This window comes from Gadus macrocephalus, chromosome 10, assembly GCF_031168955.1.
Source record: "Gadus macrocephalus chromosome 10, ASM3116895v1".
In the NCBI taxonomy this organism is placed as follows: domain Eukaryota; kingdom Metazoa; phylum Chordata; class Actinopteri; order Gadiformes; family Gadidae; genus Gadus; species Gadus macrocephalus.
The window spans coordinates 21,112,972-21,129,328 of record NC_082391.1 but is presented as its reverse complement, the minus strand read 5'-3'; the positions used below and the strand labels follow the sequence as shown (position 1 = coordinate 21,129,328).

Here is a 16,357-nt window from a genome sequence, read left to right as displayed (position 1 = left end):
TCTGCGACGAACGAATCGGGGCAAAATCGGGCTGAAATCGTGTAGTCTGAACCCCTATTGATTTGGATGGTTCCAGCATTCTCATATATTCTCGTTTTTTACATTTCTCACAGTGCAGTACAAATGTTTTTGAATGAGTTTCTGAAAATGGTGTTTTAAGATGGGACATATGTAATTATAATTTGTAAACCCTTGTTGCAAATATAACAACCAAAAAAATATTTAAAATGTTGATGCATGATTGTGGACTATATGGAAGTAGTACAATTCCAGGGGCCCGTTTCAGAAAGCAGGTTTAGTGAAAGCTCTGAGTTAGTCAACCCGAGGGAAACTCTGGTTTTTCAGTTTCACAAAGCCAGTTTAGCTTTACTCTGAGTCAGTTACCCTGGCAACATACTCCGTGAACCTAACCTGCTCACTGTCAGGTTTTCTTCAACTAACCCCGAGTTTCTCCTGCTCTTAAGTTGAAGCCTGCAGACTGAAGGCAGTGGCAGACATGGCGTGTCCTTTTATTGAAGAGCCAGTTGATGTCGAGGCGCAGATACTTGGATGTTTTATCATTCCCTGATGAGTACCTGTTTGAGCGTTTCCGTTTCTCTGCATCATCAATAATTTATATAAACAATATTCTCAGCCCTCACATCGCTCACATGACACATCGTGGACACGCTCTCAGTTCCGAGCAAATTCTTTGTATTGGACTTCGTTTTTTTGCCAACGGCAGTTTTTTGTATAACGTCGGTGATGCAGAGCATGTGTCCAAGGCAACTGTCTGTCGGGCTGTCCGAAATGTGACACTTGCACTGAAACGGCTACTATGCACGTTTGTAGTGTTCCCAAGTCACAGACCCACCAGACTTCTCAAAGAAGAGTTCCACAGAATTGCAGGTATCAGTCTAAGCAGTAATTCATTTATGTCATAAAGCTTTGAGACTTGAAGCACTAATCAGTCAATTTGATATATTTTAGGGTTTCCAGGTGTGATTGGCTGCATAGATGGCACTCACATTCCTATCATAGCTCCTTCAATAAATGAAGGAGATTATGTGAATAGGAGATCTGTCCACAGCATTAATGTACAGGTAGGCCTAAATAGTAGCCTTTAACATTTCAAATTAAATATACTTCACCATACAGCTAATTACTGTTCTCCACTGTGAAGATCATATGTGATGGAGCCCACATGATTAACAATGTGGAAGCGAAGTGGCCTGGGTCTGTGCATGACTCACGAATGTTTCGTGAGTCTACACTGAGTGCCAGATTTGCCCGTGGTGAGTTTATATATAGTTTATGTATCCAGTATATAGTTATATCCTATGATCAATATTTTGTTTCCTCCTATTACAACTGAAACAATAAAGTGTATCTTGTATTATCATAGGAGAGTTTGATGGTTATCTACTCGGAGACAGAGGGTACCCCTGCCAGCGCTATCTGCTGACCCCTTACCCTGACCCTGACCCTGGCCCTGGCCCACAGCAACACCACAACTTGGCTCACTGCAGGACACGAGCCAGAGTGGAGATGACCATCGGGATACTCAAGGCCCGGTTCCAGTGCCTTCGTAGGCTCAGGGTCACCCCAGAGAGAGCTTGTGACATTATAGTGGCATGTGTGGTTCTCCACAACATTGCCACTATTAGAGGAGAACAATGCCCTACTCTTTCCCCCTGTGATCCAGGTATTAATCCTGACCCCCCCTGCTGATGCACGAGATGGAAGAGCTGTTAGAGACATGATATGCGTCAATCATTTCTAACTGACCCATCACCTCCCCAGTGTTAAAGAACGACAATATGCATCTCATTTTATGAGGTCTTCTTTATTTCCTAGAAGGACACATTTTGTACAGTTGTTAATCCTTTGTTGTTGAAACAATTAAAAATCATCCATCTGTGGGCACGTCACCCACCTTTAACTGATGGTCCAGCATTTGTATTTCCATTTTTGTCTTTGTGATCTGCAGCCTTATATGGTCCATTTCCAGATGAAATTTGTTGATTTGTGCTTGCAAATATACCTTATAGAGTTGTTTCACAGGGAGCTATACGAACATAAATGACGTTGAATTTCCCATTCCATGTCTACTTAGCGTCATTGTAAGTTGTGGGTCAATGCTGAACAACATCTTACTGAGGTAAGCTGTTCTGTGGAGGTTGATGGACCTTCTTCCTCATTGTAATTTCCAGCATGGCTCTGTTAGAGAGAAAGAAGTCGCAAGTTGTATTGTGGAACAACACTATTAACTGAAGCCAAAGTTATTTAAAAAAAAAAAAAAGTGTATACTTCAACAGGCCTCTCTGCATCTTCCTTCTCTGTGGCAGCTGATAAGGTGTCTTCACCATCCTCCTGTAATGAAACAGAATGTTTGTGTTATATTCTACCAATTATGAAAAATCTGTGGAATATTAAGAGTACTTACTTACAGCATGGAGGTCTGTTATGGCAGAAGGCTCCACGAGACAGATTACACCATCAGTAACTGATAGATGAAGATTAGACAGTTGATGATTACCCAGAAAAGTCCCCCACCTAATTTAAACACAATTTTCAAACTCTGATTCACCTTAAAATAGATTATCTGAAAGCAAAAGCAGCCAATTGCAAAGAACTGTAGCCTACTGCTACAAGAAAAATCAGTGTGCCAAGTTGTGCCTAAGATGAATGGGTGGCCATTACTGAGCGAACACTAGAAAAAGGATTGACGTACATGCCATTCATTTGAATAACTTACCTTTTATGTAGGCCCCTGTGTCCTGGGGCGTGGCTGGGTCCGATGAGCTCCCCCCAGAGATGCCCTCAGCAATGGGTCGCCCACTGTTCTGACTGAGGGCCATCTCTTCAGCCTCTGTGAGAGGTGATGGTGGTGGACCGCCACCTGTTTTGCGGGCCTCAGCCTTTTTTCTGTTGGCTATAATGGAGGTCAAATTTAAATGCATACAGAAAACACAACTTTGGAGACTTGTATGTATAAAAGGCATTTAGGTGTTGCTTTCATAGAGACAATATTAAATACTGGCAGTGTTGGGATTTATTATACCTTACCTGTTTGAACCACATTTGTATATTTCATCTTTAGCTGCTGCCAAGTCCGTTTGGTGCCTGTTGGGTTGCACCTGTGCTCACAGACACACATATGGAATATAATTGTTGAATAAGTGGAACATTCAAGACAAAACATTTCTTTTTTTTCTCAAATTAACGCTCACGCATTGACTCGGTCAGCAATTTTCTGCCACGCAAGCTCCCGCTCTTTTGCTGCTGCCACAGTATTGCTTCTTTTTAAAAAATATATGCTCACTTTCTGCATACGCAGTCATTAATATTTCCAACTCCACTGGGGAGAAGTAGGAGGATCGAGGCTGTTTACCACTTGTTGCCATGGTGAATCATGTTATCTGTGCTCCATTGATGAGGGCTTTTTATATCCTCATGCACAAGCTTCACTCAGGGTTACCTTGACTCTGAGTTGATTGAACTAAGTGTTATCACCTGTTCTGAAACCGAAAACTTAGAGTTTGACAGCTCAGAGTTGGTCAACATAGAGTTAAGGTTTTAACTCAGAGTTTGTTGAACCTGCTTTCTGAAACGGGCCCCAGGTCTTCTGTAAATGTTTTCACCTTAATTTTTAATGTATTGTTGCTTAAGGCACACTCATTAACGGGAAAATGTCAAACTGGCACTGCATGTTCAAAAGGTTGCTGACCCCTGCTCTAGAAACATGCTTTTGGCTGCAGAACAGGAGGATCACAGGACATGCTGTACTGACATCTAGATTCACATTGAGTTCTTTAGTCAATTTGTTTATCAAAAGCTTCTAGCCAAGTGTCCTCTTGGCCTCCGTTTTAAATGAGGCTGAAAACAAGCAAAGTGTCCAAACAAAATCTGAGTAGCTAAACAAGATTTCCAACTGCTGCATGTCCAAGTTTCTAAAAAACGTAAGGGAGTGAAGAGTAAAGGAGTCACATAAATGTCTGTTCAAACAGAGTCCTGTTTGGACCTTCAACCATATCATCCTGTTGGATGAGATGGACCAGGATCTGACTCAAATTGACACTCATTTAGCAGATATCAGCAAATTTGTTTCCTTTATGGAAAGGTAACGCTTAAGAAATCTGATTTGACTTACAAAATAAATGCCACAAATGTTTAAATGTATAAACTGAGAATAGTTAAATTGAATTGCTGTGTTTTCTTTTACATTACAACTGATTGCAATTGCATTAATTACAAATGTCAGCATTTTACAGGCTCTGTACTCTCAGCTTAGTAACGGCCTAGATTCATGTAAATACAATATTATTAAATGTCCTGAACTGATTGATTGTAGCACTACCCAGGGCCGTTGCACCAAATCCTGGGCCCCTATACTATAGGTACTGATGGACCCCCCTGCGCTAAGTTGTTGACAGGGGGGGGGGGGGGGGGGGGGGTATGGAGCGATTGTTGACGGGGGGGGGGGGGGGGGGAGTATGGAGCGATTGTTGACGGGGGAGGGGGGGGGGACGTGGCCGATATGTAATTTTTTTTTTTTTTTTCATGGGCCCCCCCTCTGCCTTGGGTCCCCCCACAACTGTCCCCTTTGTCCCCGCAGTCCGTCGGCCCTGGCACTACCTAAAGGTTGCAATTCCACAACAAGCACAATATTTTGGTAGAAATCATGAAATATAAAGCATATATTGTGATGTGGTACCATATATAGCTAATACATATTATAATTTATAATAAATCATTTCTTTAGCTTCTCAGATGTTTTGTGGCAATCTGTTAGTGGTTTTAGTGGTCCTTATGGGATTGGGTCCTGGTTTCTATTGGACCCAGATGTAATTCACTGAGGGATTGTATAGTCAGATAACCCTTACTTTGATCCATCAGATGAATTCCAGGATTAAGTGATGGCATCCATCTACCATAACAACATCTGACCCGTTAAAGCTCTTCTCTGTTCTCGGTCTGACCGTAGCGGCACCCTATTTACATTGTTCATGTTAATATCATTTTGTTAAGCTGCTTTAGGTAAGAGTCGATAGCTGTGAAGAGAGAGAGCAGAACAGAGCAACAGAGAGTGGGATTATGAAACTGAACAACCAAAAGGGTCCTCTGCCTCTTTGCTTCCTCCCGCCATTTCTGGGCCATTCAGAAGTATTGGATTTCAAGCACCTGTGGTTGCCAGGTATAAGAGATACAGAGGATACAGAGATAATTTTCAGAAATTAGCTGCCGCGGTCTCCCAATCAAAATTTCTCATTCAGACGCAGATATTCAGAAGAATTAAACTCACTTAATAGCTGACGGATCTTTTCTCTCATCCGACTGCATTTTTTTCATCTGAATAAACAGCCCCAACGCCAATAAAATGATCAATTCCATGCCTATTACAGTCATCATCTATATATATATACCTGAAATGGCCTGTAATAAACTAAGATTCTCACAACAGGTGGTGAAAACACTGGCCCTACAAGCTAAAGCCATTGTATCCTGTTGGTTTTTGTGTTGAGGCGTACCCCATGACAGTGACGAGTTGATGTGTTCTACCATGTACCATGTTGCCCCCACAACCCCCCTCCCCCCTCTCTGATCTGCATCACAGTTGCCGGGCGGATTGCCTGTTTAATCAGGCATAAAATGACCTGCCATGTTACCTGGAACTAGTTAATCAGGGAGACATTGAACCAAAGGGTATAACTGCACACACACACACACAAACACTAAAACACACAAACACTCGCACACTCTAAGGTCGAACACACACACAGACTTCAATAACAAAATACTCAAATGTGACGAAAACAAATAAGGACTTATTTAAATATTGTTTGCATATTATATATTTACAAAAGTTGTCCACAGATACATACTCATGTTATGTAAATAACAAATATTTATGATATATAAATAGTACCTATGAATGATATTTAAATTCTGTTGGAATAATAACACCACTAGAACTTTGCTCATTAGGGTTTTATTTTTTGGAGGCAATTGAATGAATATATGTACTTTATACAGTATATGAGGAGCACATTTCTACAGTTTTTTTTAATGTAAACAATCTCTGAAGAGAAATGTATTCAGCTTAAACGGAAGTCATAGTCTTCTGTTTTAAACTATTTACACGAATTAAAATATAATTTATAATATAACATCAGATACTTGCGCGTCTATGAAACTAGATTTTAACAATTCAAAAATACTGAAATGCATTTTCTCCACATTCTGAACATATGAAATCACACAAAACGAGAAAAAAAACACAATTTAAAATACATCCAAACTAAGAGGCATATAAATAAAAAAACGCAGAATAAAACCAATATATGTAAAAATATAAAATATTACTAGCAGTATTTACTGTTTTTTGTCTTACCAAAAACTAAGTTAAAAAAGGAAAATAATCACGTCTGTATCTTTGATAGTCATTAGATGTAAATAGACAATTAAATCAACAGCGAAGAAAAAAAAAAAAAAAGAAGAATTTATGCCCTTTATATATATTATTTGTTTCTCTTCCACCATAATACCCACCGACATTTAGCTATAGACGATAGCTTGCAGTCCCTTCTGAGGGCTCACATCAACTGTACCATCAAGACAAGTTATCAGTTAGTTTCTAAACATTGCAACCGTATGTAGGGAAGCCTGGACGACATGTGATCTGCTAAATTAATTCTGATTGGCCAGAGATTGGCCTGTATTGCAAAGCTAAATCGTCGCGCTCAAACAGTTCCTACAGCTAGCAGACAGATTACATTTTTTTTTTCCTTATATTTAAACGATAAAGAAACAAGAAAAACAGAAAAACATGTCCCTAAAACGTTGGTTTTGGTGGGTCTAAGTGAGAACATTCTGGTGGCATCTTTTAAAAACAAAGCCAGCAAACATGTGAACAAAGAAAGCTGTTGACAAACGTTTTTTTTGTTGTCTTTGTTTTATTACTGTGGATGTATTTATTTGTTTATTTTTGGTCAACTTGCCACAAACATTTTTCTTTTTTCTCTCTCTCAACATTAACCATAACTGAGAAGTGGAAATAAAATGTATTGCATTGGAAGAGGACTCCCTGTGGAAGGAGAATATTTTTGGGTTCAGGTGCCAGTGGCTCCCAAACCGGGATGGCAGCCATTTTTAAATGTGTCGACGTGTTCTCATGACACGCAGGAAAAATGGTCAACATCAAAGATTTTCTATAAGAAAGTATATAATCATCTAGATATCTACACAAACACATAAATATATATATATATATTCATATATATGTATATAGCTTCATTTTATATTATGGCTGTATTGAAAACAAAAAAAACGCTTTTTAAATCACGTCAGTCATTACTGAGGAACAAGAAAACCAGATTGGATTTGGACAGGAGTTGGAATTGGAGTCGTTGCACCCCACCAGTTGAGTTTTAAGGCTTGTCATGAGGGTGAAGATGTTAAAATGTCATCACCTCCAGCACAATAAATGCACCGTTCAGAGAAGGAGCAGAGCAGGATGCACCCTAGAAGTCCCCTCTTCATCAAAAACACAAAACACACACACAGATTGTTCCCGTGGCCAATGACAGCCAGTGCTTTGATTTTAGAATCCTAGCTAGCTCTAAAATGGAACTTACATTTGGAGAGGAGCCGAAATAATTAAATCCACCAATGAAGAGAGAGGGGTCTTCTAAAATGGCCATCACTGTACCGAGTAAGACTCTACCTTCAGCAGGGGGTGTAGTTAACCATAACGCTCTGACATCTTCAATTAATATCCTTTTTTTTTTTTTCTTCCTCTCGTGTTCCAATAGCAGTCATACGTGTAGACGTGAGTTACCATATTTACCATTGTCTCTGACACAACTAAATTAGACTTTGAACAGACCTGTGCACCATCAAAATGTGGCAATAATCTAGTTACAAGTTTCCCTTCAATGAAAAACAATATATATATTGTGAACAAATGCTTCACTACCTGGGGCGTTTTTCTTTTGTGCAAGAGTATAGTCATACATGTTGTACAGGTGTATCGTCTAAATGTCGTAACCATTAACATTCGTCCGGTACTTTTCTTTTTTGGATTTTTTTCGTATGTTTAACAGCCTTCTAACCAGAGTAGCCTAGAGAATTTGCAGTTCAAGGTTTGCCCAAAGTTGTATTTCAACCACCATACACCACACTGTACATTATTACCTTTATCTGTAAAAGCTGTTACTTAGATACGATTAGTAGCTATTGCATCAATTGATTTTTTTTTTAAGAAAAAAATAAACGGACAAACCGATATCGTTTCAAAAATGGGCAGAGAAAAATAACTTTCTAGTACAACAGACTAAAGGGAAACTCCTCTCGCCTCTCATGCTTTCCCAAATATTGTGGACTTTTATTGTGAAAACAAAAACCTTTTCCCTTAAATTCCTTCCTGTATTGAACTCCTTCTAACTTCCTAGCGCAAGTCCAAAGCTTCCTGATAATCAACAATCCTAACCCGCCGCCTTTAAAAAAACACACTTACATCTTTTTAAATGTTTACAATGAGGCATAGTGCTATATACACATTATATATATTTATATATTATAATATATTGTTTCTTTTTTAATATGTAAACCAGCGTATCCTCTCTTCACTCTTTTAGCAGTGTACAAACTAAGCACAAATACCCATTCTGGTAGAACTGATCCATGTCAATTACTTTTAATTGCGAAACGACTTTCACTTTGGGTGTTTTCCAATCAATTCGTAATTCAACCAATTTGTAATATTTTAATTTGTTTCGTTTTTTGAGAAATCAGCCTACATGTCGCGTCCTGAATAAGGCATCTTTGTACTTAGTGTGTGTCTCTAAGAAAGTCTAACGAGAATCGAGAGATGTAAACATTCAATTTTTCGTGTGTGTTACCGTGGGGTTGATTAGATAGGAGGGTGGCATGGTGGGGGTGGTGATGGGGGCAGGGGGACAACTTGTACACAAAGTGGGTGGGTGTCTGTTACGCCAACGGTGACATACTAGGGAAAAGGTACAGTCGGTGAATAGATAGATGGATATAGATTGCTAGATAGGTGGATAGATAGAGTTGGGCTGTGCTGTCGAGGGACGCAGGGATCCCTGAACACGATAACATGGAGAGGGGTGTGGATGAATTGGGAGGCCTGGGAACAGATGCAGCTCTAACTCTGATACGCACAAGACACACAACACTCAGGATAGATACGCACACGCTAGCCACAGAAAACCATTAACGATGAGGCCAAAGAGGAGAGAGAGAGAGAGAGAGAGAGAGAGAGAGAGAGAGAGAGAGAGAGAGAGAAAGAAAGGGAATAGAGAGAAAGAGAAAAAGGCCCCTTCATTAAGTGGCTATATACCATCAACATGGGTTTCAGTCCTTGTACCTTGGTCAAACAAAAAACATGGGAAGTGGAAAAGCAAAAGCATTTTCCGGAAACTTACAGGAAGAACCAGAGAGTTGGGGGGGGGGGTATTGGAGTCCAGGACAAATAAATGGAAAGGGATTAGACATGGAGGAGAGGAACGGAGGTGGAGATGGTAGAGATGGACGTGAGGTAGAGAAACTCAGCTGACACAATACCTCTTGGACAACAAGGTCACGACAAGGTCACGATTCTCACCCAGAACCCTTTGGTGTTGTTATCCAACACATGGCTCTCTCTCCTGGGTTTCTCTCCCTCCCCCCCCCCCCCCCCCCCCTCCCATGGTCAACGTCTACTGGCGGTATCAGGTGTGTGTGTGTGTACGTCAGACTCTACCAAAACCAAAAAGTGCATCAAAGACCAGCCATCAGGTGAGGGAAACGTCAGAGGATGGCAGGCGATACATTCATGATTTTCACAAAGTACATTCTGTTGAAACCAGAATCTAGATTTCAACCCGACTGTGTGCCGACTGTGTTAACCCGACTGTGTGCCGAACATGGAGGATAGACATTGTTGTAGTAAACTGATTCATTAATATATATATTTATACTTTCTATAGTAGTCCTTTAGTATTCAATGTATTCTGATTGTAAGTGACAGATGTGTTTGGGGGATATTTTTGACAGCATTGAAAGGGAATGGCAGTTTGGCAAATACAATAAAGAAAGACAAAAAACACGTCTTAACATGTTTGACATCGACGGTCTAACTATTTACAGACCTTGGTAAAGTAAGTGCTATTTGACAAAACTTCTGGGCCTTCTGTGCACACCGCATGCACCTAGTAGAGTCCGCTGTATGCAACCTGATACCAGAGCCAGTAGAAGAAGCCATTTTGAGGGTTGCGTTTGCAGACAAGAAGGAAAGGGTTCGTCAGAGGACAGCAGAAACTTCTACCTCCGTACAGTGCATAGATCAAATCAAGGAAGCACTACAGTTACAAAAAATAAAAAAAGATGATTTTTTTTCTTCTTTGTTTTCGATGTGTAAACCGTTTAAAGTCAAATGTTTTTTTTGTTGATTTCAGAATTTTCATTGTCCGTAACACACACACACGCACACACACACACACACACACAGTTATAAATCTTTTTCGTTTAAATTTTTGAAAACATCGATAATTTTTTTCCTTTTGCTAAAACAAAGTTGTTTTTTTCTCCACAACGTCACTACTTTGAGGCAAAACACAGCTCGCGGTCTCACCAGGCGTGACCAGAGAGTGTGTTTTTTACGAAAAATAAAACACACGCGAGGACACACACACGCACACAAACCACGAAGACCAACGTGACCAACAAGACGCGACGCGGGAATAGCAAGGTATTTACGCCACACAAGGGTTCTCGCCCCGCCAACCTTCTTTGGCGCGGGGTGATGAAGTCACCAACACAGACAACAGGAAGCAGCTTTGTCGTCGACCGTCGCACAACGACAGGAAAAAAAAGTGTCTGCCGTTGTTGCAGTAGTAGTAGTAGTAGTAGTAGTTTAGTAGTAGTAGCAGTAGAAGTTGTACCATTTTTTTTTTCTCAAAAATCAAACCTCTTCCATCGTATCATTTTTGCTCCTTAATTCTCCATGGCGGGAAAGTAAAGAAAAGTTCTAAACTAGGTCTCTCTCGTCTTTTTATTCCAATGTTAAAAATGTAAACAACTTTTGCGAGGGTGCCTTCGACGGAGGAGCGCGCAGGCCCGGTGTCGAGGCAGCAGGGCTGGAGGGGTCGGGGGTCACTAAGGCCAGCCGTGAGGAGGGGATCGGTCTGGGGGGGGGGTCAGGGGTCGGGAGGCCCGTCAGCGGTGCAAAGACTTCTGCGCCTCCTTTAGGAGGGTGTCAAAGTCCAGAGCGTCGTACTTGCTCTTCACGGGGCCCGGGCCAGCTTCGTCTGGAGGAGAGAAAGGAGGAGGAGTGAGAGAGCAGGAGGGGGGAGGAGGAGGAGGAGAGAGAGGAGGAGGAGGAGGAGGAGGAGAGAGAGGAGGAGGGGGGAGGAGGAGGAGGAGAGAGAGGAGGAGGAGGGGGGATGAGGAGGAGGAGAGAGAGGAGGAGGGGGGAGGAGGAGGAGGAGAGAGAGGAGGAGGAGGGGGGATGAGGAGGAGGAGGGGGGATGAGGAGGAGGAGTGAGAGAGGGGATGAGGAGGAGGAGAGAGAGCAGGAGGGAGGAGGAGAGAGAGGAGGAGGAGGGGGGATGAGGAGGAGGAGTGAGAGCAGGAGGGGGGAGGAGGAGGAGGAGAGAGAGAGCAGGAGGAGGGGGGATGAGGAGGAGGAGAGAGAGGAGGAGGAGGGAGGAGGAGGAGGAGAGAGAGGAGGAGGAGGGGGGAGGAGGAGGAGGAGAGAGAGGAGGAGGAGGGGGGATGAGGAGGAGGAGAGAGAGCAGGAGGGGGGAGGAGGAGGAGAGAGAGCAGGAGGAGGAGGAGGAGGAGGAGAGAGAGGAGGAGGAGGGGGGATGAGGAGGAGGAGTGAGAGAGCAGGAGGGGGGAGGAGGAGGAGGAGAGAGAGCAGGAGGGGGGAGGAGGAGGAGTAGCAAGGGAGACAAATAAGAAGCAGGAGGAGAAGAAGAGGGAGGAGAGACACACAGGAGAACGTGAGTTAAGCGGTTTTGTTTGCGACACATAATATAGCGTGGACTTCTTGTTGACTTTGGTGCTTGTGATTCACCGCAGGGCAATGAATGCACCAGTCACACACCTAGGACCGAGAGTGTGAAGGAATCATAGCACTATCTGATTACATCATCAGTGTGGATCAGTGTGGAGCTGCTGTTGATTGAGATCAAATAGAGAGCAGCTGAACGGCTCAGAAACTGCTGATGGCTAATGGCTCCATTAAAAGTGCTTTCACTTTGAAGCAAACAGATAAATTATTTATGGCTAGTTGACCTGCATGTTGTTATTGGTATTTATAGTGTGTGTGTGTGTGTGTGTGTGTGTGTGTTAGTTAGTGTGTGTGTGTGTGTGTGTGTGTTTGCAATTGCATCTGTCTGTGCTTTAGAGTGTGCAAGTATGAGAGTTGGTATGAGTGTGTTTGTGTGTATGTGCCTCTTGTATGAGTTTTGTCGGCCTTCATTTGTGTGAATCTGCTTTAGTGCTTATGAGTGTGTATGGGGCTATGTGGATTAGTATGTGTATGTGTGTGTGTAGGAACAAGGCGCATCAGACGTGTTCCCACTTATTGGAGATACTCTGTATACTTTAGGCAAGGGCTGGAACCTGGGTAGATTGCTCGGAGGCAGGACGTATGCACCAAAGGTTGTCGTGTTTTGTTTACAACGCATCTAAGATGGCGGGCGTGGCTACCAACTCTTGCAGTGATATCAAAAAACTGCATTTATTTAGACACATTCGCAATACAAACAGAAGAGAGATATTTTTTTCTGTCTCTGTCTGTCTGTTCTTCTTCAACCTTTGTTTTATCCCGTTTCACTCCGGTCGCATGATAGAAACGTCATCAACGCGTCAGCAAAACTCGCACTCGCTGGTTGTGAATTGTTTCTCCAGACTTTACACTCGGGGCCGGGTGGATTCAACTCCGGAGGGGCGTATTGTGACATTCATCCTCACACATACCGCCCCATCGGGATTTATCCCTAAAACGTCTCACTTTCAGTGCAGCTGCGAAAGGCCTATTTCTGCGCATGTGGTTAGTGTGTGTCTGTGTGTGTGTGTGTTAGTGTATAAGCGTTGTGTGTGTGTATTCTTGTTTGAATATAGATGTGTGTGTTTGTGTGTAGGTGTATGATTTAGTGTATGAATATAGATGCGTACGTGTTTGTGTGCATGTCTAATGTCTATGCATTAGTTTATAAATAAAGATGAGCGTGTGTGCGTTGGTCTTACCCAGGTCGATGTAGCGCTTCCTGCTGAGTCTCGGCAGACCGTTGGCTCGGCTCTGGAAAGCAGCCTCCCCCTCTCTCCGTTGTCTCTCCGAGCTTCCCTGGCGAATCTTAATCACCCCACAACGCTCTCTACACACACACACACACACACACACACACACACACACACACACACACACACACACACACACACACACACACACACACACACACACACACACACACACACACACACAGGGGGACAGAAAGAGAGGGTCGGTCAGAATTGCTTCACATTCAAATACATTTTAAGGAACAGCTTGAAATCCTGTCGCAGAATACTGAGATTCTGTGCTGTGACACCGACAGGCGGATAGTCAAACTAACTGAACAAGTCAATCAGCCAGACCGAGTAGATTAGGTCATCGGTAAGCTAGACATCCTGCCGGACAGCGAGGGAGTAAGACAGGAAGGTAGTCAGCCAGACAGGTAGCCAGTCCCAATAGGTAGTCAGTTAGACAGGTAGTCAGCCAGACAGGTAGTCCGTCAGACAGGTAGTCAGCCAGGTAGGGGGTCAGACAGGTAGTCAGACAGGTAGTCAGCCATGTAGGGGGTCAGACAGGTAGTCAGTCAGACAGGTAGTCAGACAGGTAGGGGGTCAGACAGGTAGTCAGACAGGTAGTCGGTCAGACAGGTAGTCGGTCAGACAGGTAGTCAGACAGGTAGGGGTCAGACAGGTAGTCAGACAGGTAGTCAGGACAGGTAGTCAGACAGGTAGGGGGTCAGACAGGTAGGGGGTCAGACAGGTAGTCAGACAGGTAGTCGGTCAGACAGGTAGTCAGTCAGACAGGTAGTCAGCCAGGTAGGGGCTCAGACAGGTAGTCAGTCAGACAGGTAGTCAGTCAGACAGGTAGGGGGTCAGACAGGTAGGGGGTCAGACAGGTAGTCAGACAGGTAGTCGGTCAGACAGGTAGTCAGTCAGACAGGTAGTCAGCCAGGTAGGGGCTCAGACAGGTAGTCAGTCAGACAGGTAGGGGGTCAGACAGGTAGTCAGCCAGGTAGGGGCTCAGACAGGTAGTCAGTCAGACAGGTAGGGGGTCAGACTGGTAGGGGGTCAGACAGGTAGGGGGTCAGACTCACTCGTTGCGGATGATGACCTTGCAGTCCTGTGCGGAGCCGAAGACCTGGAAGCGTTTGCGCAGCATGTTGTGCGTGACGCTGCTGGGCAGGTTGTGGATGTAGAACACCTGGCAGTTGTCCTGGTAACAGGGCAACCATGGCAACAGGCGGGGGGGACAGATGACATTGCAGTTTAGGAGGGGAGACGACAAAGGTGTGGCACGGCGGGGCGCGAGAATGCTCGGACAGGCATTCTGAATAATAATCGCACATCCCCGACAGGATTCATTATTTAAAACACTTCTCTCGCTCGCTCGCGGACACAGAGATGGAGGCTGACGTTGACATGTGTACCTATTGATGTGTTTTATTTAATAAGGGATTACAGCGTTTTAGAAAATTCCTGATCAACACCTCTTGTAATTTCCTGTGAGCCAACCGTGATGGTAGAAGAGGTGAGCCTAATAAAGTGACATTATGAATTCTTATGACGTTATGAATAATGGTAATGCTTATAATGGTGAACATGAATATGATTAATTTGACTGCTTATCAGATTATGGATGTGTGAATAATTGTGGTCAAGGCAGGGTTAGAGTAGCCTGGTGTAGGTAAGCATAGAGCAGCATAGCGGAGCATTGTGTAGCAGGTGTGTGTTATCAAGGATTCTACCTCGTCTGGTTTGGCTTTGTTCCTCTGTCTGTCTGCAGGACAGCCTTCCATCACCTCACTATTAAGAGAGGGAGAGAATAAGGGAGAGCCAAATATAATAGATACAGACAGAGAGAGGGAAGGAACAGACAGAGAGAAGAGAGAGGAGAGAGAGAGAGAGAGAGAGAGAGAGAGAGAGAGAGAGAGAGAGAGAGAGAGAGAGAGGGGGGGAGAGGAGAGAGAGAGAGAGAGAGAGAGAGAGAGAGGGGAGGGAGAGAAAGAGAGAGAGAGAGAGGAGAGAGAGAGAGAGAGAGAGAGAGAGAGAGAGAAGAGAGAGAGAGAGCGAGAGCAAGCGAGCGCGGCAGGGTAATGTTTAAATGTCAGACACCAGGAGAGATGAACTGCGGCTAAAAAAAAGTGAAGATTCCCTCCTAATGCAGCAGAGCCTTCAGGCCGTCCTCCTGCTCTCCTTCTCTCACCTGGCGTCCATCTTGCTTGCGGGGGAGCCGGGGAGGAGTCCATCGCGGGGGAGGGCGAGCGGGAGGAAGATGAGCGCTCGCCCTCCTCTTCCTCAGACGCCGGCGGCGTGGCCGCGTGCGTCTGGCGGTGGGACATCACCGCCGTCTGCTGCTGCTCTTCCTGAAGTTTCCCTGATGCCCTTCCTCCTCCTCCTCCTCCTCCCCCCACCTCCTCCTCTCCTCCTCCTCCTCCTCCTCCCCCCCCCACCCGCTGCGGTCCGTCCCGCGCCCGCAGTATGGCGCCCAGCAGGGCGGCGCTGCGCTTGCGGCTCTCCCCCAGAGTCAGGGCGCAGTAGTCGTGGTCGCCGTAGGGACGGCGGACCCCGGCCACGCCCCCCTCGGCCTCCCCGTCGGGGCCCTCGCGCCGCAGCTGGGCGTACAGCTCCGTCTGCTCGGGGAGCTTCCGGGCGTGCGGCCCCCGCGGGAGCCAGGAGGAGGGGCCCCGGGTGGGGGCCCCGGGCCCGGAGGTGGTGGTGGAGGTGGAGGTGGTGGTGGAGGTGGAGGTGGTGGGGGAGTCCCCCCCGCCGCCTCCGACCCCCTCCGCGGGCTTGAAGAGCTCGTCCTCCACCGGCTTGTGAGGGGGGGTGGTGGGCGGAGTCAGGCCTGCAGGGGGAGGGGCATATGTTAATGAGGCTTGGTCATTTGATAAAATCGATTTTACAAACGCTAACATTTAAAAACGGAAGAGCACAACTATTTGATAATCTATTGTTTGGCTGAAATACCAGATGAAACATGTATGATCTGAAGAAATAGTTATTATGTATGAATTATTATTTATGATTAACTAGCATATACATTTAGCAAACGCTTTGATCCAAGCGACATGCAAGGAGTACATCTTGCGGA

At 44.6% G+C, this 16,357-nt stretch overlaps 3 protein-coding genes across 4 annotated transcripts in view; 1 reads left to right on the top strand and 2 right to left on the bottom strand.

Annotated features, from left to right (window-relative positions):
- The first annotated feature begins 330 nt into the window (after positions 1–330).
- LOC132466156 (putative nuclease HARBI1) lies at positions 331–1,853 on the top strand. Its single transcript, XM_060063216.1, is given in 5 exon segments — positions 331–546; positions 548–888; positions 970–1,082; positions 1,163–1,274; positions 1,385–1,853. Coding segments are annotated over 5 exon segments (942 nt in total). The 5' UTR covers positions 331–496; the 3' UTR covers positions 1,711–1,853.
- Positions 1,807–3,628, bottom strand: LOC132466157 (uncharacterized). Of its 2 annotated transcripts, XM_060063218.1 has the most exons (8): positions 3,213–3,628; positions 3,049–3,119; positions 2,738–2,914; positions 2,430–2,485; positions 2,290–2,352; positions 2,137–2,199; positions 1,916–2,047; positions 1,807–1,832 (listed from the first exon to the last, which is right to left on the bottom strand). In XM_060063218.1, exons 1-8 carry the CDS (start codon positions 3,311–3,313, stop codon positions 1,812–1,814), a joined length of 684 nt encoding a protein of 227 aa, XP_059919201.1. In that variant the 5' UTR covers positions 3,314–3,628; the 3' UTR covers positions 1,807–1,811. The 2 variants fall into 2 exon arrangements, with proteins under 2 accessions (XP_059919201.1, XP_059919200.1); XM_060063217.1 differs by having other exon boundaries at positions 1,807–2,047.
- A 2,327-nt stretch (positions 3,629–5,955) lies between these two features.
- ppargc1b (peroxisome proliferator-activated receptor gamma, coactivator 1 beta) overlaps positions 5,956–16,357 on the bottom strand; it is a 27,255-nt gene continuing 16,853 nt past the window's right edge. Inside the window, 6 exon segments of the mRNA XM_060062954.1 lie at positions 5,956–11,294; positions 13,243–13,370; positions 14,361–14,479; positions 15,012–15,069; positions 15,470–15,556; positions 15,559–16,111. Coding sequence (XP_059918937.1) covers positions 11,203–11,294; positions 13,243–13,370; positions 14,361–14,479; positions 15,012–15,069; positions 15,470–15,556; positions 15,559–16,111 — 1,037 coding nt within the window. The 3' untranslated portion in view covers positions 5,956–11,202.

Coding starts and splice junctions, on each gene's coding strand:
- LOC132466157 (XM_060063217.1), bottom strand. CDS start 3,313: ATGCAGAAAGTGAGCATATATTTTTTAAAAAGAAGCAATACTGTGGCA. Junction 2,915..3,048: donor TACAAATGTGGTTCAAACAG/GTAAGGTATAAT, acceptor CCTCCATTATAG/CCAACAGAAAAAAGGCTGAG. Junction 2,486..2,737: donor CACAGGGGCCTACATAAAAG/GTAAGTTATTCA, acceptor TTCATCTATCAG/TTACTGATGGTGTAATCTGT.